At 40.1% G+C, this 27197-nt stretch overlaps 1 protein-coding gene across 2 annotated transcripts; it reads right to left on the bottom strand.

Annotated features, from left to right (window-relative positions):
• Nucleotides 1–4847: 4847 nt before the first annotated feature.
• Nucleotides 4848–26966, bottom strand: VBP1 (VHL binding protein 1). Of its 2 annotated transcripts, none has more exons than XM_004285933.4 (6): nt 26808–26966; nt 21916–22040; nt 11516–11582; nt 10405–10503; nt 7957–8095; nt 4848–5940 (listed from the first exon to the last, which is right to left on the bottom strand). In XM_004285933.4, the coding sequence occupies exons 1-6, from the start codon at nt 26898–26900 to the stop codon at nt 5870–5872; spliced, it is 594 nt and encodes a 197-aa protein (XP_004285981.1). In that variant the 5' UTR covers nt 26901–26966; the 3' UTR covers nt 4848–5869. The 2 variants fall into 2 exon arrangements, with proteins under 2 accessions (XP_004285981.1, XP_033272732.1); XM_033416841.2 differs by lacking the exon at nt 4848–5940 and adding an exon at nt 5947–7695.
• Between the last annotated feature and the right edge of the window lie 231 nt (nt 26967–27197).

Below are 27197 nucleotides of genomic sequence, written 5' to 3'. Positions count from 1 at the left end.
AACCATGTTGGGCCCGATCTGCTTTCAGAAGTTTCAGGTATAACCAACTGAATACCTATGGGATAGGGGGAGGGTCAAGTACAGGGTATGACAGGGAGCCGGGAGGAAGGGAAGGGAGTCCAGGTTTACTTCCCAACTTGCCCACCTCTGTATTGCCCAGGGCCAAATTCCCTTGGTCTTCCTGCCCTTCGTCTTCCAGGATCATCTTTGTCTCGGACCAATCCTTCTCTGGGATAAAACTTTTTTTCTCCAGCACCTTCTTTTTCATCTGACCTGCACAGACTCTGTCCAGAAAGCCAAGGTCAGTCCTAGACCTTGGTCATCTCTCAGGCAGCTGCGGACCAATGGAGTAGAGAAGTGCGACCACAGCCCACTTTTAACTGAACACTGCAGTCACAGTGGGATGCCAAGTCGATACTGAAAAGCTAACACTGTCACTTTGTGCTGGTATTGCAACCAACCAGTGATAGTAAAGTTGAAAATTAAATGTCTAGGGTCAGTTAAAATTTAACTCTTAAGCTGCCTCTGGACCACCTGACTGAGAATAAACTATTGCCCAATCCACTCCGAACAGGGACTTAGTAGCCAAAGATGTTAAGTATTGAGGAAAAGGAAGAGATTGTTATCCCCTGACCTTTTGCTTTTTAAATTTTTGTATATTTTACTCTCTAGAATCCACAGGTCTGATCTGGGGAAAATAAGCTGACTCAGTCTTAGATGGGTTTATTTGGGGAGCTAAAAGATCCAGAAAAACATTCATGGCCTACCTCTGAATAAAGAATCCCCTAAAGGCAAAACAGAGTTGTAACACCATCAACTGAACATAAACCACGGCCAGGAGACATGATCCTTTATACACAAACTGCTCAAATATACTGAGCACACAAGAAAGGGATACAAACAAAAGTAAATTCTTCAGCTGAACTTTGAAGCACCATCCACACCTGAGTTTTCAGCTAGAACCCTGGGCCATGTCATGCTAATAACTCAAAGAAGAAAAGCAGTTCCGCGCATATAATACACTAACCAACTCTTCCAACACTGATGCCTTTCAGAACTGGTTGTGTAAACAGTACTCACTGCATACAGAAGAATATTAATATAGAGAAAACATGGTGAATTAGCAGGCCTGTCTATTCTATGATACTGGTTGTAGTTATAAAATTTCAAAATAAAAAATGTAAAAATGAAAAAGTCTATCAATGAATTTTGGCCACAAGACTAAAAAGTCACTCTGCGATGAGTGCATAAAGCTTCAATAAATTTATGGCGTCACTTGGGGCAAGGAGAAAAAAGCCCTCCAATCCATCATACAATCGTAAAACTTCAGACCTCCCACCTGATGCTTCCATCTGGCTCTTTAAAATATTTGAACTATTATTACCTTTTTTGCAGAGGCAGATATTAGCTAAGCGGCCTTATGAAAGGAACTGGAAAAGGAAGTAAGCCATTGTCAAAAACTGGCCATGATCACGCAAGACCCAACAGGCTGAGTGAGGTGTTCAAAACCCCTTTCTCCCTCGAGGTGAGGCACTGACCTTGGATTCACTTTCTAGTTTGGTTGCCCTGGAAACCTGATGAAGGTGGATCGTCAGCTGTGGGATGGGCGGGCCTGCTCCCGGCACAATGTCCCAGGAGGTACCCTGCGCCTGGTCTGGGAGGGCTGCGACTGCACATCAACACCTGCTGGGAGTCACAGCTCAGCGTCCCTGAGTGCAGTGGGCCTATCGTCCCTGGGCCCTGACCCTGGCTGTTACAAGACAGAGTGCTCTCTGATGGCTTCTAAGCCAGGGTGGTTCCTGCGGCCACCTGTGGGGACATTAGAATTGTGCCTAAAGCTGCCCCCTGGCATGGCGCCCATGGTGTCTTGCCTGTCCTGTGTCCTTCAGAGTAAAGTGGTGTCAGACATGGCCTATCCGGGTCTTGTGAGTCTAACGTGCAGTCAAACCCAACACCAGCTATGGTGAGTGCTGTACATGCTATCGGCAGAGTCTGCAGAACCAACCAAGACGAACCTTTAAGAAATGGTTCAATACCCTTAAAGGTATCATGAGGTTTAGGGCAGAGAATAGCAAACACACAAAGAAAGGAGAGTATGCATTCATTAAGGGATTGAACTTAATGAATTATTAGGTATTTCTAAATAAGAGCAAGGCACCATGGTACAGAGGGAAGGGAATTCACCCGGGAACCAGATCTGGGTTTCACTCTGGGTACGCAGCTGTGGCGGTCAGTGTCTATAGGGGCAGCAAGGATGATCAACTGTGCTTCCCATCATCCCCTGCTGTTGCTACTGACCAAACCACTCTCAGTTAACCCCAGAAAATAAAATGCTATAATCTTTGACTCCATAATTCCATTTTTGGTAATCTAATCTCAGGAAAAATCCTAAATAAAAGAAAAATCCTTCTGTAAACATGCAAACTGCCGAGTTATTTCCTACTTAGAGAAAAAAATTTTAAAACAACCAATTGTCTGTGAATCACAGTTTACTAGAGTTTACCTATTAGAATACTATGAAACCAGTAAAATAATGTTAATTTAAAAGCAGTATATAATAAGCAAATTCCATAATAAGTAAAGAAAGTAGGATAAAAATTATACAGACAAAATTATTTCAATTGTGTTTTTAAAAAACCTATGCATAGCTGAGTAATATTCCATTGTATATATGTGCCACATCTTCTTTATCCATTCATCCGATGACGGGCACTTAGGTTGTTTCCATCTCCGGGCTATTGTAAATAGAGCTGCAATGAACATTTTGGTACATGACTCTTTTTGAATTTTGGTTTTCTCAGGGTATATGCCCAGTAGTGGGATTGCTGGGTCATATGGTAGTTCTATTTGTAGTTTTTTAAGGAACCTCCATACTGTTCTCCATAGTGGCTGAACCAATTCACATTCCCACCAGCAGTGCAAGAGTGTTCCCTTTTCTCCACATCCTCTCCAGCATTTATTGTTTCTAGATTTTTTGATGATGGCCATTCTGACTGGTGTGAGATGATATCTCATTGTAGTTTTGATTTGCATTTCTCTAATGATTAATGATGTTGAGCATTCTTTCATGTGTTTGTTGGCACTCTGTATATCTTCTTTGGAGAAATGTCTATTTAGGTCTTCTGCCCATTTTTGGATTGGGTTGTTTGTTTTCTTGTTATTGAGCTGCATGAGCTGCTTGTAAATTTTGGAGATTAATCCTTTGTCGGTTGCTTCATTTGCAAATATTTTCTCCCATTCTGAGGGTTGTCTTTTTGAGCTATTTGTAATGAGGTGGATAGACCTAGAGTCTGTCATACAGAGTGAAGTAAGTCAGAAAGAAAAAGACAAATACCGTATGCTAACACATATATATGGAATTTAAGAAAAAAATGTCATGAAGAACCTAGGGGTAAAGCAGGAATAAAGACGCAGACCTCTTAGAGAACGGACTTGAGGTTATGGGGAGGGGGAAGGGTGAGCTGTGACAGGGCGAGAGAGAGTCATGGGCATATACACACTAACAAACACAGTAAGGTAGATAGCTAGTGGGAAGCAGCCGCATGGCACAGGGATATTGGCTCGGTGCTTTGTGACAGCCTGGAGGGGTGGGATGGGGAGGGTGGGAGGGAGGGAGACGCAACAGGGAAGACATATGGGAACATATGTTTATGTATGACTGATTCACTTTGTTATAAAGCAGAAACTAACACACCATTGTAAAGCAATTATACCCCAATAAAGATGTTAAAAAAAAAAAAAAAAAAAAAAAAACTATGCATAGAAAAAGAAATGGAAGCCACAGAATCATTAAGGGGGACTGCAAGTGGAACTTAAATGCCTTTTTTTCCTATTTTCTAAACTTTCTCAAATGAACATGTTTACAATGGAAAAATAGTTAAATTTCAGTTGCATTTCCAACACATTTGTTACCCAGTATCACTTTTTGTAGTCAATCTTGTGCTCATTATCTTTCCGGGTTTACTATCCTAATATTAAGCTTGAGGACTTCCCTGGTGGTGCAGTGGTTGAGAGTCTGCCTGCCGATGCAGGGGACATGGGTTCGTGCCGCGGTCCGGGGGGATCCCACATGCCGCAGAGCGGCTGGGCCCGTGGGCCATGGCCGCTGGGCCTGTGCTCCGCAGAGGGAGAGGCCACAGCAGTGAGAGGCCCGCGTACCGCAAAAAAAAAAAAAAAAAAAAAAAAAAAAATTAAGCTTGAAAATGCCATGTCAAATCAGGATGGTTATGTTATTCTGAAAATGTAGACTGCTATAAGAGAAGCTTTCTGGCAAAGGCAAGACTTAAATATCTTTTATTTAATTAACAGAGCCTAATACTGTTTCTGACACATACTGGGTGCTTATGTATATTTGCTGAATAATTAACTTAATTTTTGCTCTTTAATTCACACCTCTAAAGAGCTGTTTCCTCATATTGCCTGGAATACCTAAAAATTCGTATTTAGATTTTCACGGACTTAAATTAAGACAAAATTAAGATCTTCTGAGCAAATCATTCCTATCCTAATATTAACAGGGACATTTGATACCAATATACTTACCATAATAAAGTTTGGGGAAAAGTAGCACTTAAAATACATCAAGACGTTTACAAACCTCAAATTCTAAAATATGGAAATTCAAAAGTATCAAAGAAAAATTGACAAGGAACTCTGCTATCTTTCAGATTTAACTTCTCAATTGTTTGCTTATCTATATTCCTTCCAAAGGGATCTTAATGTTGTTTCTACAAACATAAGAGGTTCTTGGGACACGGCTAGTTATGGTGTAAGTAAATAAACTTTACGAGTATGTGAAAAGACCCATGTTAATTTTAGAAAGTATAACATAAAAAAAGGTACTGTGCCACAGTTTTAACTTCACTGTTTTAATATCATGAAATACAAGTACAAAACATTGTACAAGTATACTCTTTACTACATGGAGATGGAATAATACATTTGTGTTTTTACCAGAATCTGTATCACCCAGTACTAGCCACTGTACCAATGGCTTTCCATAGGGATCTTCTAACACTCTTACGAAGTTTTATCATGAATAAAAAAGCTCACAACTCCGTTAAACCATCACAGATTTATATTTATCTTAATATTCCTGTTCAGCTGCTTTGGGGAACTGTTAAGAAGTACAAAATCGCCTCAGGCAAGAGTTTTCAGTGCGTAATTTTGTTATTTCATGTTGGCCAAGATCTCCTTTATGTTAGCATTGCAAAGGCTCTAGGCTCTGTGCACTTATATCGGGTTAGAAAGCGTTGTCTCAATAGCCCTCTTACTGTTTAGGAATGCAAATTACCACTTCCTGAAAAGTACAGAATATTATAATAGTTATTGGCTAAGCAGTAATTCATGAAACTGCATTTACACAGGACAAATAACAGCAATAGAGGACCATAAAGCCCCACGTGTGCTAAAGAAAAACAGTTTTTCAAATATTCAAACTGTTTTTCCTACCTCTAAACTGGTTTTAACCACATCACAAGTGAGAGTAACACGAGCCAATAAAGAAAAAGTAAAGTGTGCTAAACTGTCCAAAAAGCCAGCTTCTATAGCATATCTCACAGTTTTCAGCCATTTCAGCTAAGACTTTTCTTATAACAAACAAACAAACAAACAAACAAAATGATGAAAGCAGCATTTACTTTGTTGGAAATGCAAAAAATAAAAATAAAAATACTGCAAATTTTATAAAATATTTGAAACTAATTCTGTTTTTATAAATAAATAAAGTGGTGTTTATCTTTTTTTAAAGTTTTAATCATCATTCTTGCTGTTAAAAATTATTTAAAGTTATGGCAACTTTTAAGGATAAACTTTGGGGTATTTAAAATAACATGTTTGGAAAATTGAACCACATTTTTAATTGCCAGCATTATGCTTTGTTCTTGGTAGAATCATCTTTGTTTCTTCTTTTTACATCCCAATTATAAACCCTGGCCATATCTGCAAGAATTGTCAAAGAAAATGCAAATGCAATTCTAAAGATAACATTCAATGACTAAGTATTCATTCACACACTGAATCAAAGACAGAAATCACACACAAAAAATACTAGTGACTACAGCAAGGTGTAGTATCATCTGGCAAAAAAGGGAACAAAATTACACCAAAATCAAGTCAAGGCCTCAAATCAATAATCGTTTAGCATATCTAGTCAACTATGGTATTATATTTAACAAATACGTGCTTGACACTGTCAACAGTTTTATAGAGAGCCCTTCATCCATGATAGTTCAAAGGTAGTTCAAAGCATACACTGACATGTAATGTTTAAATTATTACAATTATCAATCACTTTATCTCTTACCCTGTTTGGCTAACAGGACACTCACGCAATTTATTAAGCATCTACATCTTTTCCTTTCCACAAACGCCACCCTGCGCAGGCCTTCACATATCGATTATTTGTTTCATGGGTCATGCCTTTGGTGGTATATCCAAAATGCCACCATTGGACTAAAGGTCATCTAGATTTTCTCCAATGTTATCTTCTGGGAATGTTATAGTTTTGGTTTTTGTGTGTGTGAATGAAGTCTCCACATTACCAGTCACGTGCCAACTCCTGCTCTAGGCCTCAAACAGGCCTGCCTTCCCTCACCAACCACTCAACACCTGTCATGTGCTACGTGCTGTGGAGGAGAGAGAGAAAGTGGAGCTCCTACACTTGAAGAGCTCCCAGTCTGGAATGAAAAATAAATAAAGCACTACGTGCAAAGTGCACTGGGAGCACAGAGGAACAACAAAACACCCTGAGAGGACTGGAAAATGTCCAGAAATGTTCTGCTGCTTGAGCCGACATATGAAAGACAAAACAGAGGAACCCAGGTAAACAGGGGGAAATGAGTCTAGATAGGAGGAACCAAGTGTGGACAAAGGACACAGCACATTTGGGGGCTGAGAAAAACCGATCGGGGTTATTTGGAACTTGGGTGCACTGAGAGAGGGCCAAGGCAGGAAGCAGTCAGTGGCATGAGGTAAGACTGGCAGGAAGCACCTGACAGGGCGCCCACGTGCATACCTTACATGTAACAAAGAACACTGAAGCATTATAACCAGAGGAATAAAAAGAAGTGTGACTCAGTGAATTCATGGTGGAGACAGTGTAAAGGACAGATGTGAGGAAACCAGACTAGAAAACTACTGAGTCTAGCTTCTAGAAGGCCAAAATGAGAGTAAAAGCAATGGACAGAGAGATTTACAAGGGAAAGCTGACAAGAATCTGGTGATTAGTCGGCTTCTGGTGATGAAAGAGAGAGGAGCGAAGGTCGACTCCCACGTTTCTGTGCTGGGTGACTGTGCGGGGCTGACGACTAGGCGACAGGAGCGCGTGAGCAGCTGGGTCAACATGCGAGCCCTCCCCCTCGAGCAGGATACCTGCCGCTGCCTGTTCTCTCTGCCTTAAATACAGTCTCAGTCCTATCTTCTCAAAGCCTGCTCTGAACTAATTCCAGCCCACACCTATCTTTCCCTAACTTTAAACTGCCTTGGTGTTGAGTACATGCAGTGAACTTACTTATATTTTGCTGTGAGACGATCATTCAGCAGGTTCACATGTGCAGTTGTAACAGAGCAAGACTTCGCCACTCTTCTTGTTTTGCACTGATCCTCTCACCAGCCCATGCCCCATACAGCTTAGCACAGTTGCAGGAACACAGGAGACCCTTAATAAATACACTACTTGACTAGCTATGAAGATGTCTTGGGAAAATATTTGAAAGAAAAATACTCATTTGCTAAATCGTCTTGCTGTTTCCACACTTTCACACTTCAAATTCAGATTAGTCTATCTATAAAGTTATTAAATATTAGTTCCAAGTATGTCATTTACTACTCTCATAAAATCTGCAACTTAACATCAGTCTAAGAATAAGGACATTCTTTTCATTAAAGCAATGCATGTAAGAACGTTGAAAGCATCTTTCTCCTTTCCCCCCTTTGCCTTTTTTTAGGAAAGGATACTGACTTCTGTGGTAGTAAACTGATCTCGAAGAAAGTCGAGGTCTTCCTCAAGAGAATCAAGATTCTTTGTGGCAGTCGATAAATTCTTTTCCAACAACGCCTGAGCTTCATCAATATCATATTCAAGCATTACATTTGCCTGAAGAGAGAAAAGCATGACAGTGTCCGAACACTTACCCAGTGCTTTACAGGTTGGAACAGGGGTTGGCAAACTACAGCCCTTGGGCCAAATCCGGCCGGCTGCCTTTTGTCCTAAGTTTTATTGAAACCCAGCCATTCTTTATTCACTTAGACTTGCATGCTACAGTGGCAAAGCTAAGTACTACTTGTGACAGAGACCGTGTGGTCTGCAAAACCAAAAATATTTACCCTCTGGCCCTTAACAGAACATTTACTGACCCCTGGGTTAGAGAATATATTCACACACATTTTATCATTTACTCGTCATAACAACCCTGGAGAGGCAAGTTACCTTCTCTACAGTTAAGAAAACAGAGGCTCCGAGAGGTCAGGTTACCTACGCTTTCGGGGATACTACATAAATGGAAGAATTACCATAAGAACCAGTACCTTTAGTTACCAAATCCTATCTTTCTACTAGCTCTATTGTGACACCAAATAGTATCACATTCAGATCAACTGAAATAGTTGTTTCTGAGCTTAAGATACCAAAAGTTTTCAAAAACATACATATTATCTACATTTGATCCATTGAGAGAAACAGCTGGCTTTTACTGCCCCCTTCCTACCTCCAGAGTAAATGCTGACACAGGGGGAACCATACTCCTAGCACCTGACTTAACACCGGGCATTTCCTGAACCACTTTCCTTATCTGGCAAATGGAATTTGAAAATTACTCAAAGGATTGTTGGAAGAATTAAATGAGACAACATGAAAGTGCTTAGCACAAAGTAGGTGCTACATTCTTATTGACTGAATATGCCAATCCATGATAATCAGAAAACTGTATAAAAATTCAGATAGGACTAAAAATATTCAGTGCAGAGTAAATGCCTCTCTAAAACCCAGACCCACAATCTCATTTCTCAATGACTGATGCTTCTTATTACTTTTTCTTTTCCAGAAAATTTCTACACTTTGCTTACTTTTAACAAGAGAAAATCGAATACATTTAAAAACACTTCATTCATGTCAAAAAACATCAATCATTCATTCAGGAAGTACCGTGTGCCAAGTACATCTCCTTAGTTGATTCACCCCTCAACTACTTCCTGATCGGCCTCTCTATTTGACGGTCTAATAGTCACCTCAAGACTGACATGCCCAAAACACAACTCCAAGTCGCCCTGCAAACCTGTTAGTCCTTTGCCTGTGATATGAGTTACAAATATTTTTCCTGTTGATTGTCTTTTGACTTTGCTCATGGTTTCTGAATTTTGAGGCCTGAAAAACCATCCTTATTTCAGGGCTCTAAATAAGTTATCTGTGACTTGGCCTACAATTTTGATGGTGTCAGTATTTCATCACACATTTCAAATGTGATCCACTTGGAATTCACCATCGTGTAAGGTGGGCTCCAGCCGTAATTCTCTCTCTCTTGAGAGAGAGAGAGAGAGAGAGAGCTCCCTGTTGCCCCAGTCTAGTTTATGAAATCACCTTATCCCCACTTGCTGATTAAATGTGTGCCAAGGGAAAGAGAAACAAAGGACAATAACCCTTAGGATTTGGGCTACTGGGTGGACAGCTGTTCCATTTACAGAACTAAAACTAAACAAGTACGGGAATTATGCTTGTAGAAATAAATGTACAAACTCTGAAAAGATTACAGCTAACAGAAATCAGGAGGAGGAACTAAGGGACAGAGAAGTGAGTTTCCATGTACGAATCTGCCTGTCTTTCATGGCACGAGACTGCCTCTCAGGGATGACTCTACAGGATAGCAAGCGGAAATCCTCCCAGCTGGGAGAGCTGAGAGCAGTCGTGACTGGCTGCTTTGTATGGGAACTTGCCTGAGGTAACAAGACCTATGGATAGCTAGCTGGACAGTCAGGAATGGCTTGGCTGGTCGATCATGGGACTGAGAGGAGTAAAATAGGAAAAAATCACAGAGAAGGTCTGTGAAATCATCAAAATTGAAATATATGATTTTTAAAAATGGGTTCTAACCTCAAGGTTTTTGTAATAATCCTTGCCCCCTCAAATTTAGAGAGATCTTTCTAGAACTAACAAAATCTGATGATGAAGAAACATCTATCTAAGGTTCAACAGCACCTTCTGTTACATTTAAGAGCTAAAGCATTAGTTGGAGGGGAAGCAGGGTTTTGGTCCGTTTTGTTTTGATTGGGAGAGACTCGAGCATGCTTCTGCAGCAATCTTCCTCACACTCCCGATCCCCCTGAATGCCACCCCTTCATTCCTTCCACAGCTTCAACAATAATGCTTTACAAATGTCAGCCAAGGAAGCTGTGGCTATTACATTTACTTACCCCCAACCACAGACACACTTTATCGGTAGGAGGAACTGAAGCTTTGCAATACAGGTTATCTGCCAGTAAGAACCTGGTCTCCAGTGAATTGGTGGACTCCTTCAAAAAAAATGACAGTACTGTAAACAGTCCATTTTCACACCAAGGTTATAAGGAAGAGATCACAGAACTGAACCTAAGCCATTTAAAACAGTCCTATCACACAGACTAAGTAGAGTGGTAAAGAAAGGAATGCTGGAGCCAGACGGATGGGCAGGGAGGCTCGTGCGTCCTGGCTCAGCTACTTACTATAGCTCTGAAGGCCGTGGCAAGCAGAGTTCTCACACACTCACACCCCCCCCCACACACCCCAGTCTCACACCCCTCCCCGCCCCCACACACACCCCAGTGCCTGGCACAGAGTAAGCACTAGACAAGCGCTATCTATTATTACTTCATCAGTGCTTCGTGCTCAACAACCAATTTTCTGAAGCCTCTTATTAAGTTCATGACATAAAAAACATACTAGAAATGTAGTTATTCTACCAGTCAAGTAATAAATCATATATACATACACATACACATACTATTTTAAATACAATATACTTATGACATTTAATTTTTACAGCCTGCTTATGTAACAAATATTGGATGAGGACTTGGAAGAGTCTCAAATCCAGTTCTGCCAGGAACTAGCTATGTAACAGTGCTCAAGTGTAACCTCTTTGCAAATGTTGCCTCAGCTGTGAAATGAGAACCTGAAACGTCATTTCTAAAATTTTTTCCAGCTCTGTAAGTACTGGACTCACTCCTTATTCTTAGAGAGAACAATAACAATAACAACAACAGAAACTATTAGATGCTGCTCAAAATGACATTTTCTTTTTGTACTTAAAAGAATTTCAATTTGCATTTAAGTTCTGCAGATACTACATATAAGTAAAATACCCCAAGAAGTGTGGGTCCTAGAATTAAACCTGACTTTTGGCGGAAAGCCACATGTCTCACTGTCTGTGATGTCAGTACACGTGCTCAGGACTGGTTCAAATACCAGTGACCAAGGAGTCAAGGAACACATGTCTCTGCTGAAGTATCCTGGTTTGCTCATGTTTACAAAGAAAACTGCACTTACTTTTTTCTTCTGCATGTACTTTAGAATTTCTAAAGTCTGCTTAATTTCAGGAATCTGACCTTTTAGCCTGTGAATAAGAAAAAGGTTAACTTAGTATTTGGCATCAGGACACAGTCTTACTAGCTTTGCATTTTCTACTGATATGTTTTGAGGACAATTTATATATATGAAATATTTAAGATATTTTATCTGTAAGATATTTAATAAATTTTGTTTATTAAAATATTTAAGATATTTCAGACATAAATATTTATTAAAATATTTAGATATAATAGCAAATATTTACGGAATGACTACTGTGCACAGAGTCCTATTCTATACGTCAAACCCCCCATCATTAGTTAACATTTCTAGAGAAAATCATATTCCACAGAGGTGATTCCGAGGTTCTACATTTAATTAGAATTGCATTTTAAATACTCATTTTTAAAATAACATGCATTCAAATATTATATTCTAAATTGAAAACCACCAACTCCCTCAGTCACAGGCAGCTCAGCACCAGCAAGTGCAGGGACAGCTTCTCAGGGCCTGCGCTTCCCACACTGTAAAAGCACTTGAATACCTAACACACCACAGTAAGATATAGTACAACTTTGCGATGCTTTTAAGCTTTGGGTAATTTTTCTTTAACTTTTATGTTGAAAAATACTTTCTTTTCAAGTTAGGTAACAACTGTTCTTAAAATTATAAATGGATCACTGTTTGAACACACGAAAAAACTTAAGAAAACGATGGACATGATGAGACTGATCAGACTCAACAGTTAAGTTACATTATAGCTACTAGAAAAACAACTAGCCTGGAACAACTGGACATCCACACATAAAAAACATGAATCTAGACATAGACACTACACATTTCACAAAACTTAAGTTCACATGAATCACATACCTAAAGGTACAATGCAAAACTATAAAGCTCCTAGAAGATAACACAGGAGAAAACCTAAATGACCTTGGGTATGGTGATGACTTTTTAGATACAACACCAAAGGCACAATCCATGAAAGAAATAATTGACATGCTGGACTTCATTAAAATTAACAACTTCCACTCTGCACAAGACCCTGTCAAGAGAACAAAAAGACAAGCCACAGACTGTGGGAAAATATTTGCAAAAGACACATTTGATAAAGGACTGGTATCCAAAATACCCAAAGAACTCTCAAAACTCAACGATAAGAAAATGAACAACTGGATTAAAAAAATGGACCAAAGCCTTTAACAGATACCCTACCAAAGATAGACACATGGCAAATAAGCATATGAAAAGATGCTCCACATCGTATGTCATCAGAGGATTGCAAATTAAAATAACGAGATACCACTACACACCTATTACAATGGCCAAAATCCAGAATACTGACAAGTCCGGATGTTGGTGAGGATGTGGAGCAACAGCCCCTTTGGAAGACAGTGTGTCAGGTTCTTACAAAATAAAAATACTCTTACCATATGATACAGCAATCATGCTCCTTGGTATTTACCCAAAGGAGCTGAAAACTTAGGTCCACACAAAAACTGCACACAAATGCTTATGGAAGCTTTATTCATAATTGCCCAAACTTGGAAGCAACCAAGATGACCTTGGTAGGCAAATGGAGACATAAACTGTGGTCCATCCAGACAATGGAATAGTATTCACTGCTAACAAGAAATGATCTATCAGCCACGAAAAGCCATGGGGGAACCTTGAATGCATATGACTAAGTGAAGGACGCCAACCTGAAAAGGCTGCAGACTGTATGATTCCAGCTATAAGACACTCTGGAAAAGACAAAACTATGGAGACAGCAAAAGGATCAGTGGTTGCCAGGGGTTTAGGAGGGGGAGGGAGGGATGAACATGCTGAGCACAGAGCATTCTTAGGGAAGTGAAACTACTCTGTATGATGCTATAATGGTGGATACATCACATCGTGCATGTGTCCAAACCCATAGAATGTACAACACGAGGGTGAACACTAATGTAAACTACGGACTTTAGCTAATAATAACATATCAACCTTGGCTCATCAATTGTAACAAATGTTCCACTCCGGTGAAGGGTGTTTGTTGATAATGGGGAGGCTATGTGTGTGTGGGGGCGGGGGCTATACAGGAAATCTCTGTATCTTCTGCTCAAGTTTGCTGTGAAACTAAAACTGGCCTAAAAAATAAAGCGTATTAAAAATAATTTTTAAAAACTACTAGCAACTAATTCCCAAATGAAATCAATCTCACTGACAAGAAAATAAGAGATAAAAATATGCTGAAAACACTCAAAGTCAAACTTAGAGAAGAAAGAATGAAACATTTTTAGCTCTTTTTTTGGATTAAAGCTGCCCAAGGCTTTAAAGTGTTTTGCATGGAAAAATGTGCAAAACAGTTCTGGGAGTCCTGTCAAATCACAATGTAATCTGTAAGAAAACAGACTAAGGATACAAAAACAAAGCTGTGGTTCTTTCAAAATACATTTAACAAAATATTATTAGAGATCAGCATGTAAACAAAATTTAAATATGATAATGAAAATGTACTTCGTGAATTATATAAAGGAAGTCACATCATGTGTGAAGAAGGTTAGCACAGCAAACTTTATTACAGCGTGTGCTACTGACCCGGCAAATATGTCAGATAAGCCTGCTGCTTAAAAAATAGTATCACTGGGGCTTCCCTGGTGGCACAATGGTTTAGAGTCCGCCTGCCGATGCAGGGGACACGGGTTCGTGCCCCAGTCCGGGAAGATCCCACATGCCGCGGAGCGGCTGGGCCCGTGAGCCATGGCCACTGGGCCTGCGCATCCGGAGCCTGTGCTCCACAACAGGAGAGGCCACAACAGTGAGAGGCCCGCGTACCACACACACAAAAAAAAGTATCACTATCTGGTAGTACAGCCCAGTGAAGATTTGAGAAACACACCCTTAGCATTGATTTTTTTTTAAAGCGTAGTTTGAAGGCTAATGTTCTATGAACTCTTTACAATTCAATATGGATATCGTAGATCTCTCAATTTTGCTTATTTTTGTATATGTTGATATAGGTAAATGCTAGAAAGATCTACATTGAATCATTTATAAAATATCTGATACACATATAACATTAGTATGTTCAGATCAAGTTTTTTGGTCATGTAAATGATTTCTGTGATTGACTGACAGATTGATTTATGGCTGAGTTGGGTCTTCGCTGCTGCGCATGGGCTTTCTCTAGTTGCGGCGAGCGGGGGCTACTCTTCGTTGCACTGCACGGGCTTCTCATTGTGGTGGCTTCTCTTGTTGTGGAGCACGGGCTCTAGGCGCGCAGGCTCTGTAGCTGTGGCTCGTGGGCTGTAGAGCGCAGGCCACTGTGCAAGTCTGAGCAATACACCCTCCCCACCCTGCTCTGTCCCAAAAGATAGCAGCTCTCCTGAACTGTGTGTTTACAGTCCCTTTTTTACTTTTTCAAATAGTTTCATCACATTTATGTGTATCCCTGAACAATATATTCTTTGCTAGTTTCTTAGCTTAATACAAATGGTCTCATGTTGTATGCATTTTTCTGGGGTTTTGCTTTATAACTCAATTAAGTTCCTAAGATTTGTTCATTCATCTTCACTGCTGTGTAATATCCATTTAAAAATATAACACAACTTGTTTATCCACTTCCTATCAACAGACACTTGGATCAGTTCCAGATCTTTGTTATTCCATGAACAATGGAAATCTCTAGGTTCTGGGAGTGGGTAGGGAAGTGAGAGGGAAGACAGCAGCTTAGAAGGGAAGTGGATCAAGTCTCCAAAGGGGGAATTTAAGGCTAAAGGGTAGGTGTTTTTCCTCCCTCTAAATTGCTGTGGGTGAATCACATTACCCACCCCATCACGGCTACAGGGCAGAAAAACAGCAGAATTGGCCAAAGGCAGGGAGAAAGTCAGGCTGAGGAGCTGAGAATACAGGTACTGGCCCCCAGCAGTTCCCCTTGCCCACTCCCCCTCCCAGGGGAGATGCCAAAGACAGAGAAACGGAAAGAATGTCCCAGAGGCCCAGAGGCCGAGGCACCTGGTAGGGGAGAAACAGCATTTGTCCAATGGCTGTGCTGCAGAGTGTAAACCCCACCCACCAGGAGGGACTTGAATTACTTCTGTTCCCACACACATTAATGGCCAAAGGAACTGATAACCCTGAGGGAATATGAGCTGATGGGGAAAAAAATGGTAATCTGATAAACTCAACTACAAAATAAAATAAAGACAATAAATTCGACAACCTGTACCAGATGAAACAAAATCAAATTCTACAAGATTATACAGTGAGTATTTAAAAATACTTCAAAGAGAAAAGACAGGATATTGGTAATATGAAGAAGAAAAAAGTAGCTGTAAGAAGGACCAAAAATACTACGTATAAAAAGTGTAATGGTTGAAATAAGGAACTCACAGATATCCATTTAATTGCCAAAAGACAAATTACCAAAATAGCAGAAGACAGGAAATAATAAAGAGACAGGGAAGGCAGAATTAGAAGAGTCAACATCCATATTAACAGGAATCCCAGAAGGAGAGAAGGAAAAAAATTAACAGATGACAGAAAAAAATGAAAAAATGATAATCACAAAATTTCCAGTTAGAGAAAGATAAAGCACATATAATTCATGTGTTAAAGAGTTCACCACAAGACAATGAAATACTAAATAACTTTTTTATATACCTATCAATAATTACTTTATTTATATATTTTTAAATAGATCTTTATTGGAGTATAATTGCTTCACAATACCGTGTCAGTTTCTGCTGTATAACAAAGTGAATCAGCCATATGCATACACATGTCCCCATATCCCCTCCCTCTTGAGCCTCACTCCCACCCTCCCTATCCCACCCCTCTAGGTCATGGCCAAGCACCAAGCCGATCTCCCTGTGCTATGCTACTGCTTCCTATACAGCTGAAGGAAAAAGTTAAATGACAGGCTGCAACAAAAGATTTACAACACCTGTAAAGAAAAGGTTAGTATCCAAACTACACAGCTGTCTGCTGCAAAACAACTCAGTCAAGCACAGAAACAGTTTTTGTTGCACAGCTGGTATCACAGAGGTGAGGGAACTTTCAGAAAAAATAAAAGGGGATAAAACTGGAAAAGGCTTTGAGTTGAGCAGTGAGGACTAGAGAAAAGCAGGCATCTCAAGGCAGGTGACAATAGCAGCTATAGACCTGAGCCTGGCCCCTGACGCTCGGCTCAACAGGGGAGCTCACATATTAAGTGCAAGAACTTGGAACAGGGCTCAAGCAGTCCAAGGCTGATGAAGACCCACAGCTCCTGCAAAAGCAAAATCGTCTATAGATAAAAGCAATCCACACAGGTATCCATGGTTACAGGAAGCTGACATATAGTCAGTTAAGGAAGAATTTAAGAAAGATATCCTCACAGGGCTTCCCTGGTGGCGCAGTGGTTGAGAATCCACCTGCTGATGCAGGGGACGCGGGTTCGTGAGCTATGGCCGCTGAGCCTGCGCGTCTGGAGCCTGTGCTCCGCCAACGGGAGAGGCCACAACAGTGAGAGGCCTGCGTACCGCAAAAAAAAAAAAAAAAAAAAAAAGAAAGATATCCTCACAAAGACAAATTATAGTCAGATAAAACAAAAGAGACGACAATCTTGAAAGTATCCAAAAAGAAAAATTAGTTTATCTAAAAAGATTTAAAATAAAACCATATATTGTTTACATGGAACACCCTTAAATATAAATAATAAATAAGCTGAAAGAAAAGGGATTGGAAAAAATACACCAGGAAAATGTTAGCCACCACTCCTGGGTATGTATCTGGAGAAAACTATAATTCGAAAAGATACATGCACCCCACTGTTCATTGTAGCACTATTTACAATAGCCAAGACATGGAAGCAACCTAAATGTCCATCGACAGATGAATCAATAAATAAGACGTGTTACATGTATACAATGGAATATTACTCAGCCATAAAAAAGAACGAAATAATGCCATTTGCAGCAACATGGATGGACCCAGAGATTGTCATACTGAGTGAAGTAACTCAGACGAAAAAGACAAATATCATATGATATTGCTTATATGTGGAATCTAAAAAAAATGGTACAAATGAACTTATTTAGAAAACAGAAATCGAGTCACAGATGTAGAAAACAAACTTATGGTTACCAAAGGGGGAAGGGGGGAGGGATAAATTGGGAGCTTGGGATTGACATATACATACTATACATAAAATAGATAACTAATAAGAACCTACTGTATAACACAGGGAACTCTACTCAATACTCTGTAATGACCTATATGGGAAAATAATCTAAAAAAGAATGGATATATGTATGTGTATAACTGATTCACTTTACTGTACACCTGAAACTAACACATTGTAAATCAACTGTACTCTAATAAAATTTTTTTAAATGTTAGCCAAAAGAAAGCCGGAGTAGCTCTAAGTGTCCAACAAAACTGACTAAAACAATAAGCATTATTTTACATAGGGTTAAATTCACCAAGAAGACTTCGTAATTCTCAAATTGCATGCACCTAATAGAAAAGACTAAAAAGCTTTTAAAAAAAAAGGATAGAAAATTGTTTCAGGTTAAGATGGCAGCAGACTAGCACTTGCACCTCTAACTGTTCACGTAGCAGAGAGCTGTTGAGATGATAGGAGCTACAGGGCTATTCCTGCAAGGGAACAAAGTGACAGGTGAGCTGATTTCCTGCAGCCACTTTTTACCAAAGAGTACATGAAGGGACATTTCTCTTTACAGAAATATGCCAGCTTATTAATAAATAAAAAATAAATAACTGAATTAGAACATCATCATTTTGCAACTCATAATTAATGGATCTAGGAATTCAGTATCATTCTAAGAAACAACTAGATACTATCTGCCCCTTAATGGAGAAACAATACACAAACCTATGAAGGAGTGTTGCCAAAAAACAAAAACAAAAAAAGAAAAAAAAACAAAAAAGAAAAACCTGACTATGAACAAGACTGCATATACAACTATCAACTTATAATAAACAGAAAGGGCAAAGAAACATACTTGAAAATCCCACAATTGCTTTGAAATTTAGCAACATACTTCTGAATAACCCATAGATTATGAATCTAAATGTGAAAGATAAAACAATAAAGCTTTGAGAATAAAACATTAAGAGAATATCTTCATGAACTTGGGATATTTCTTAAATAAGACACAAAAAGTACTAACCACTAAGGAAAAATTCTTAAATCAAACTACATTAAAAATAAAGGGTGATGTATATATGTCCATGCCACGGGTGTGATAGGGAGGGTTGGGTGGGAGGGAGGGAGACGCAAGAGGGAAGAGATATGGGAACATATGTATATGTATAACTGATTCACTTTGTTATAAAGCAGAAACTAACACACCATTGTAAAGCAATTATACTCCAATAAGATGTAAAAAAAAATAAAGGGTGATGACTCAAACAGTATATCCACAGTGCTTCCATTTAAAAAAAGAAATCGGAAGCCTACCCTATACCACACATAAAAATAAACTTCCGATGGATTAAGAAGTTAGATATGAAAATGAAAAAAATTAAGACTTTAAGAAGAACACTTAGGAGTATGTCTTTTTGAACATGGAATACAAAATAGGATTTCTTAAACAATACACAAAAAGCACTAACTATTAAGAGAACTTTTGACTTAAAACATTTAAATTAAGAACTACTCATCAAAAGAAATCATAAGGGGAAAAAAAAGAAAAATTACAAAAGCAAGAAAAATTTCTCACATATAACCTAAAAGGACTAGTATCCAATATATAAAGAATTCCTACAAATAAAAAAAGACAACCAACCCATTATTAAATGAATAAAACTCTTCAAAGAAGTTTTCCACATTTGCTGTCTCCATCATTCTCCTTTGAACCACTGGGCCAACACTGTTCCCATCCAGAACACCAATGACTTCCACTTTGCTAAGTCCAAGTCCATTCTCAGTCCTTATCCCACTTGGGTGAGCCATCCGCAGCATTTGACATAGGTGATCATTCCCTCCTCCATGATACATTTTCTTAGCTAGGCTTCCAGAACCCCATGATCTCCCAGTTTTCCTGACCTCACTTAAAGTTTCTTTTCAGCCTTTTTTGCTGGTGTTCCCTCTTCTCCCTAACTTCTTACTGTTGCAATGTCCAGATCTTTGATCTTCTCTTCACTTGCATGCACTCTCTTGGTGATGGACCTCATTCAGTCCCCTGGCTTTAAATGACTCCCAAATTTTTATCTCCAACCCAGATCGCTCCCAAAATTCACATTCATATATTTAACCGTCTACCTAACACCTCCACCTGGATGTCCAAATGATGTCCAAGGCATCTCAAATGTGTCCAGAATTGAACTCCTCCTGATCTTCCCCCAAACCTGCTCCACCTACAGTCTTCTCAGATATTGGTAACTCTCCCTTCCAGTTGCTCAGACCTGGGAGCCATTCCACATGCCTCCACAGTACTAGAGTTACCAAGGTAACTATGACACACGGATTCCCTCCGCTTCCCCAAGGCTTGGTCCTGACGTCCATTTTCTTCTCTGTCTGTAACCTCCGTGCAAATGACCTCAAAGCCAATGGCTTTATGCTTCTTTTTCAAATAAAAATAAACTTTTATTATAAAAGCAATAAATGTACATTGCAGAAAATTAAGAATACAGGTAAGCAAAATAAGAAAAATGCTATTTCCCACCACCCAAAGATTACCACTGTCAATATAACATTAGTGTCAATTCTTCCAGGTATTTCTGTGCACACACACATTTTTTCCCCAAATAAGAAGAGATAATGTTCATAGTGTTTTCTATCCTTTTTCCTATTAACACCCCTCATCTATCCATGTTGATGACTTTTCATATCATCTAACACCTAGCCCTATTCAAATTTCCTCAGTTGTCACCAAAATCAAATGAGAAAATATATCTAAAAACAAACTTTTGGTTTGTTTTTTTCTTTTTTTTGGTCGTGCCGCATGGCTTGTGGGATCTTAGTTCCCTGACCAGGGATTGAACCCACACCCTCGGCAGTGAAAGTGCGGAGTCCTAACCACTGGACCACCAGGGAATTCTCATCTAAAGACAAACTTTTGTATTTTTGCGTAAGTGGTACCCTCACGCCCAGACTACCCTTCCTCACTGGAGCCTGCTTCCAAACTCATAACCAGGCTTCAAAATTCTACATAGCCATCTGCTTCTCTTGGAAGTTTCCCCTGAATCCCTCTGTCCCCCTTCAGATCACCCGTTCCCCTATGCTAACTCATTACTGTGCACCATAACTCCTTGACTGCTATACTCTGTACTTATTTAAATATCTATTATGCCCCTAGACCATAACCCTGTTGAAAGCAGATACTGGACCTTACTTCACCCAAAACAGTATCTGGCACCTATGAGGAATTCCATAAACATTCAACTGACAGAAGAATGCTGTCACATGTGCATAGCAGGTATCTGTAGGTATTTATTACTGTGGATTGATTTTGTAAGCTACTATGAACATACAGGGGAATAAAGGATCGAGAGCAAGAATACTTCTGCCCTATCACTTATGAAGTCTTGGCAAGGTCACAACTTCTGTGGGTTTCTCATCTCATCGGCAAAATGAAAAGAATGAACTAGACATTTAAGATGTTACGATCCTAGAAGCTTTGGAATAAGGACTTCAATATTCATTCTATTATGTTTGCAAAAGCATCTTTAGACTGACAATACCAAAGTGCTGGTGAGAATGAAGAACAACTGGAACTCCCAATACATTGCTGGTGGCAGTGTAATATGCTAAAGCCACCTAGGAGGACTTTTGGCAGTTTCTCATAAAATTAAACATACACTTACCATACAAGTCAGCAATTCTACCCCTTGGATAATTACCCAGGAGAAATGAAAACAAATGTCCACCCAAAGACTTAAAACCAAATGGGGAAACAAACCAAATGTCCATCGACAAGCAAATAGATAAAAATAAACAAAAACTGTGGTACATCCACATACAATGGAAAATGACTCAGCACTAAAAAGAAACTAATTTACTGATACACACAACACCACGGATGACTCTCAAAAAGCATTATACTAAGTGTAATAAGCCTGACGTAAAACAGTAGTTACTGTATGCTTCCATTTATATGAAGTTCAAGAACAGACAAAACTAATTTATGGTGAAAATAATCAGAACAGTGGCTGTCTCTGGGAGTGTGCAGGGTTGGGCGTAAAGGGGCAGGAGGAAACTTCCTGAGGTAACAGAAATGTTCCATATATTGATCTGGGCAATGGTTACAGAAGTGGATACATTTATCAAAACTCATCAAACTGAACATTCAACGCACAGACATTTTATCTGTATGCAAATTATGTCTCGATCTTTTAAAAGTCTAAGCTATACAATATTAATTTTAAAAACTTAGAAATTTTGCACTTACCTCCTTTTCTTTTGAGCAAGGTTGAGCTCCATAAACTTATACTTCTGGTACTGTTCATCCAGCTTCTTCAGTACTGTATCTGCAGTCTCATTCCCAGGCTGTTTCATGAAGGAATCTACATCTTCCTTTAATATCAAAAAGAATACATTACAAATTTTAGAATTCATACCTCTGATTTTTGACCGCTTTAGCTTTATTTTTAAACATAAAAAGAGCTTGTGTTTCTTTTTCTCCAATGGCTTGTTTTTAACTAAAAAAGTATTTATAAAAAGTTAGAGACCATTTCAGACAGTGCACATACATTATGTAGCTAATTTATTATTCTTCCACCTTCCTCTTTTTATTTATATATAGGGAAAGAAAGATGACCTTGTCTGCTTTTTTTTTAACATCTTTATTGGGGTATAATTGCTTTACAATGGTGTGTTAGTTTCTGCTTTATAACAAAGTGAATCAGCTATACATATACATATGTCCCCATATCTCTTCCCTCTTGCGTCTCCCTCCCTCCCACCCTCCCTATCCCACCCCTCCAGGTGGTTACAAAGCACCCAGCTGATCTCCCTGTGCTATGCAGCTGCTTCCCACTAGCTATCTACCTTACATTTGGTAGTATATATATATGTCCATGCCTCTCTCTTGTTTTGTCACAGCTCACCCTTCCCCCTCCCCATATCCTCAAGTCCGTTCTCTAGTAGGTCTGTGTCTTTATTCCTGTCTTACCCCTAGGTTCTTCATGACATTTTTTTTCTTAAATTCCATATATATGTGTTAGCATACGGTATTTGTCTTTCTCTTTCTGACTTACTTCACTCTGTATGACAGACTCTAGGTGTATCCACCTCATTACAAATAGCTCAATTTCGTTTCTTTTTATGGCTGAGTAATATTCCATTGTATATATGTGCCACATCTTCTTTATCCATTCATCCGATGATGGGCACTTAGGTTGTTTCCATCTCCGGGCTATTGTAAATAGAGCTGCAATGAACTTCAAAGCTTTTGCACAGCAAACGAAACCATAAACAAGACCAAAAGACAACCCTCAGAATGGGAGAAAATATTTGCAAATGAAGCAACTGACAAAGGATTAATTTCCAAAATTTACAGGCAGCTCATGCAGCTCAATAACAAAAAAACAAACAACCCAATCCAAATATGGGCAGAAGATCTAAATAGACATTTCTCCAAAGAAGATATACAGATTGCCAAAAGACACATGAAAGAATGCTCAACATCATTAATCATTAGAGAAATGCAAATCAAAACTACAATGAGATATCATCTCATACCGGTCAGAATGGCCATCATCAAAAAATCTAGAAACAATAAATGCTGGAGAGGGTGTGGAGAAAAGGGAACACTCTTGCACTGCTGGTGGGAATGTGAATTGGTACAGCCACTATGGAGAACAGTATGGAGGTTCCTTAAAAAACTACAAATAGAACTACCATATGACCCAGCAATCCCACTACTGGGCATATACCCTGAGAAAACCATAATTCAAAAAGAGTTATGTGGGCTTCCCTGGTGGCGCAGTGGTTGAGAGTCTGCCTGCCGATGCAGGGGATGCGGTTCGTGCCCCGGTCTGGGAAGATCCCACATGCTGCGGAGCGGCTGGGCCCATGAGCCGTGGCCGCTGAGCCTGTGCGTCCGAAGCCTGTGCTCCACAACGGGAGAGGCCACAACAGTGAGAGGCCTGCGTACAGCGCCAAAAAAAAAAAAAAAAAGAGTTATGTACCAAAATGTTCATTGCAGACCTTGTCTGCTTTATACATCCGCCTTGCAGCACATTGCCTAGTCATGTGCCCTAGCCACAAAACGATTCAACAGGCTGTGTGCCAAAATTATAGATTTTATTACTGAAATTTTTAACTGAACAAGTTCTGCCACAGATATCATGCTAAATATCGTCATTAGGTTCCCAAGACAAGTCACAACTGCTTCCTTGAGTATCAAGTGGTTGAAATAAAGTAAGCCTAAAAGGCAAACTGAACAATCTTTTGTAACAGGAATAAATAAGCAAAAGAAAAGCAATAAAACTGAACTGCATTTTTTTAAATGTATACTGCACATGCTGGTCCTTGAAGAAAAGCTAGTTAATTAGGTTAAGGATCAGGAACTACGTGAAACTATATGGAAACTTAAAGGAGATTCTGTAACAGCCTTCTAGTAGTTTAAAGAACTTTAGTCCTTCCTTGCAACTAAGTTATATTCAATTATCTCAGTTTCTGGGATCTCTACATCATTATTCTTATCCATGCTTATTAGCTATAAGGGAGTATTTTAGCAGAAACGAGGCAAGAAGCAAAAAGAAGAGAAACACAGCAAGGGAGTGAACTATGAAGCCATCAAGCTAGAGACTAAAAGAAATTGAAAAGGTGAGGCTGAGGCAATGGCTGAGTTCTGCATGGAGATGAAATGCATGCAGTTAAAATGCAGATAAATGCATTCTGGAGATAAAATGGAGATAGCATCTTCCTAGAAGGCTCACTGTAGGAAGAGAAATGTCAAAGTTTTTTAGCACATGTTATTAGAAGCTTAGACTCTAGCAAGGAGAATTAACTACAGCAGCATAAGTTTGTGGTTAAGAGACAGGGGCTGTCTGGTTTGAATGCTGGCTTCATCACATACTAGATGACCTTGGAAGTTATTTAACCTTTCTCTTTGGCTCAATTTCCTCATCTTTAAAAAGAAAAAAGTACCTTTTCCTCACAGGGGATTAAATGAGTTAGCACGTGTAAAATACTTAGAAGAGTACACAACAGCTAGTAAGTGTTCAACATTAGATATGTATAAGTGTACAAAACTACAGGGAGGTCATATCTGAACTAGATGTTGAGAGATGGAGAGGTCAACAAATCGACAAGGGGGAAAAGGGACAATTAAAGCAGAGAAAGAAAACAAATTACTGCATCAACAGGAATGGGGAAAAGGCAAGGTGTGACTTTTAACCACTATCAACACAGAAACTAATATATATTAAGCATCTACTTGCAATACTGAAAGCACAGTCTCTGTTTCTCAGGGCAACTCTAACTACTGTTACTCCTATTTCAGTTAAAGAAACGGAGGCTCAGATTGTAAAATAATATGCTCAAGATTAAGCAGCAACTGGGAAGTAGAGGCATGATTCAAACCTTGTTCTATTTAGAAACCACTGTTCTTTCTATAATACCATGTTATTCCAATTAGTTTAGGAACACACAAATATTTATGTAAATTTGGATTATTTATTATATCATATTGATAGAAATTTTAAGGTCTAGAAAAAATAACTTGTGACATTTTAGGGAAAATGCATTTTAAGATAACAGTTTATAAAGCCCTTTGATAAAGTTTATCCTCCTGAATTAGATTTCTGAAGCCATCTCTTGCTGAGCACCATGGGTGTGGTATTTTAAGGCACTATGGAAATTCAATCAACACTTAGTTATGAGCTTATACTGTGTGTCAGGTACTGTGCTAGCGTCAGGAGAAATGACAGGGAGCAAGGTAATGACCTAACCTCCCTCCCAGTGGCAGAGCATGGCGCAGAAGTAGAGCTCTGCAGCCCCACAGATTGCCTAAGTTCAAAGCCTGGGTAACTCACTTACACCCTGTGTGACTTGGAGCAAGTTACTCAAGGGCTCTGTGTCTCTGTTTCAACATGTACAAAATGAGAATAACAGTATCTGCCTCTTAGAGTTTTGTAAAAGCATTAGGAAAGTGCCCGGTATTCAACAAATTTTCTCTCTTGTTGACAGTTACCTGGGAGATGAGTGGAAAGAAATAAATGGCACGGCTCAGGGAGAAAAAACAAAATAACTGAAGAAAATAGTACAAAACCGAATCATCAAATGCAAATATGCACAGAATGTATATAAAAGTGGTGTGAATAAAAGAATAAATAAAAGAAATGGGTCTTTTGAAGGTTGGAAGATACCAAGAACAAAAAGGTAGAGACAAGGCAATATAGGTACAAACCAAAAGGTTGAGAAATTTCCATTAAGATTTTATAGTAGTTCAGGCAAAACTGAGTGGAGAAAGGTGGGCGATACCGGCCTGGAAGGCCACTCAGGTTTTCTCTTATTATTCAAATAATATTCAAATACTATTTCGAGAACAGCCTTACGGGGCGGGGACAGGATTGAAAGCACTACTTGTTTCCCTCTGTTTGGCCTTGGGTTGGTCTCCCTGTTCTGTGAAGCCTCCAACAATGCACTCCCTGCTTCCTCTCTCACCTGCACACAATTTATTCTCTAAGTTGTTAAGACCATTTAGCTAAAAGCAAATGTGGTTACACAGGGGCTTCACTTAGACACCTTCTGGTGACCGCCCGTGGCCGACTGGCTGAAGCCTCAGGGGCCCAGCGGGCCACACAAGGCCTTCAAGGTCTCCCCGGTCCGACGCTCCCCTCCGCCTTCCTCCGAGGCAACTGGCCACCGCAGCCCTTCAACACACTAGGTGCCATTTCCTATGTTCACACCTGAGCTCCTCTGCCTGCTCACTGTACCCCGTCACCATCTACGCATCGCTCTCCCCGGCATCCAGGCTGACTCTCAAGCTTCTCACCGCCTCCGTTTTTCCGGGAAGTAGGGTCGAAATCCCGCGTCGGGGATGGGCTGGGGGGGGCGGTCCCTCAGAGAGGCCCCGCTCCCCCTCCGGCTCCTGAGTCCTTCGCCCCGCGCCACCCCCCATCTTCTGGGGCCTTCTCAGACCGCGCGCCCCACGGCGGGTCCTGACACAGCTCAGTCGGTCCTGGCACGGAGGGGGAGAGCGGACGGAGCGCTCTCTCCGCGGTCCTTTAGCTCAATTCCTTCCCCCAACAACCAAGGCCGAGCTGGGGGCCAAGAAGGAAGGGGTAGCCCACCGCGTAGCGTCAAGATACCGAGCACCAGCGTGTCTCTTACCACGAAAACGGCCTCAGGAATCCCCAGGTGGAGCCGCCGTCCGTTCCCTCCGGCCACTTCTCCCAAAACACAACCTTCCTTACCGGCCGCCATCTTGGGGAAGCGAGCGCGCGACTAACGGCCTATCGAGCGCCTGTAGCCTGGGGCCTGTGATTGGCTCACTCACAACGGCAGGCCCGCCCTCCGCTTGTGAGTCTGCACATTCATTGGCTCACAGGAAGTAGCCGCCCCTTACCCGTCGGACGAGTCGCCCAACCTGTGGGTTCTAATTGGTTGCGCGCAGGTGAGTGATAAGCGTGGAAGGACTGCCGAGGCGAAGCTGGCTCTGCAGGGAGGACCAATACCTAGTCCTGGGAAAAGGGATTCCGGGGGTTTTGTGGGTGGGCTGGC

Source organism: Orcinus orca, chromosome X, assembly GCF_937001465.1.
Source record: "Orcinus orca chromosome X, mOrcOrc1.1, whole genome shotgun sequence".
In the NCBI taxonomy this organism is placed as follows: Eukaryota; Metazoa; Chordata; class Mammalia; order Artiodactyla; family Delphinidae; genus Orcinus; species Orcinus orca.
The sequence above is the reverse complement of the archived record's forward strand: the minus strand, read 5'-3'. Positions and strand labels throughout refer to the sequence as shown.

Bases quoted from the DNA above. Each gene is read 5' to 3' on its own strand.
- VBP1 (XM_033416841.2), bottom strand. From the start codon at position 26,900: ATGGCGGCCGGTAAGGAAGGTTGTGTTTTGGGAGAAGTGGCCGGAGGG. The intron at 11,583-21,915 runs GTAAGTGCAAAA...TCTTATTCACAG, and splicing joins CTTGCTCAAAAGAAAAGGAG to GCTAAAAGGTCAGATTCCTG. The intron at 10,504-11,515 runs GTAAGTGCAGTT...TTTTTTTTGAAG, and splicing joins AGTACATGCAGAAGAAAAAA to GAGTCCACCAATTCACTGGA.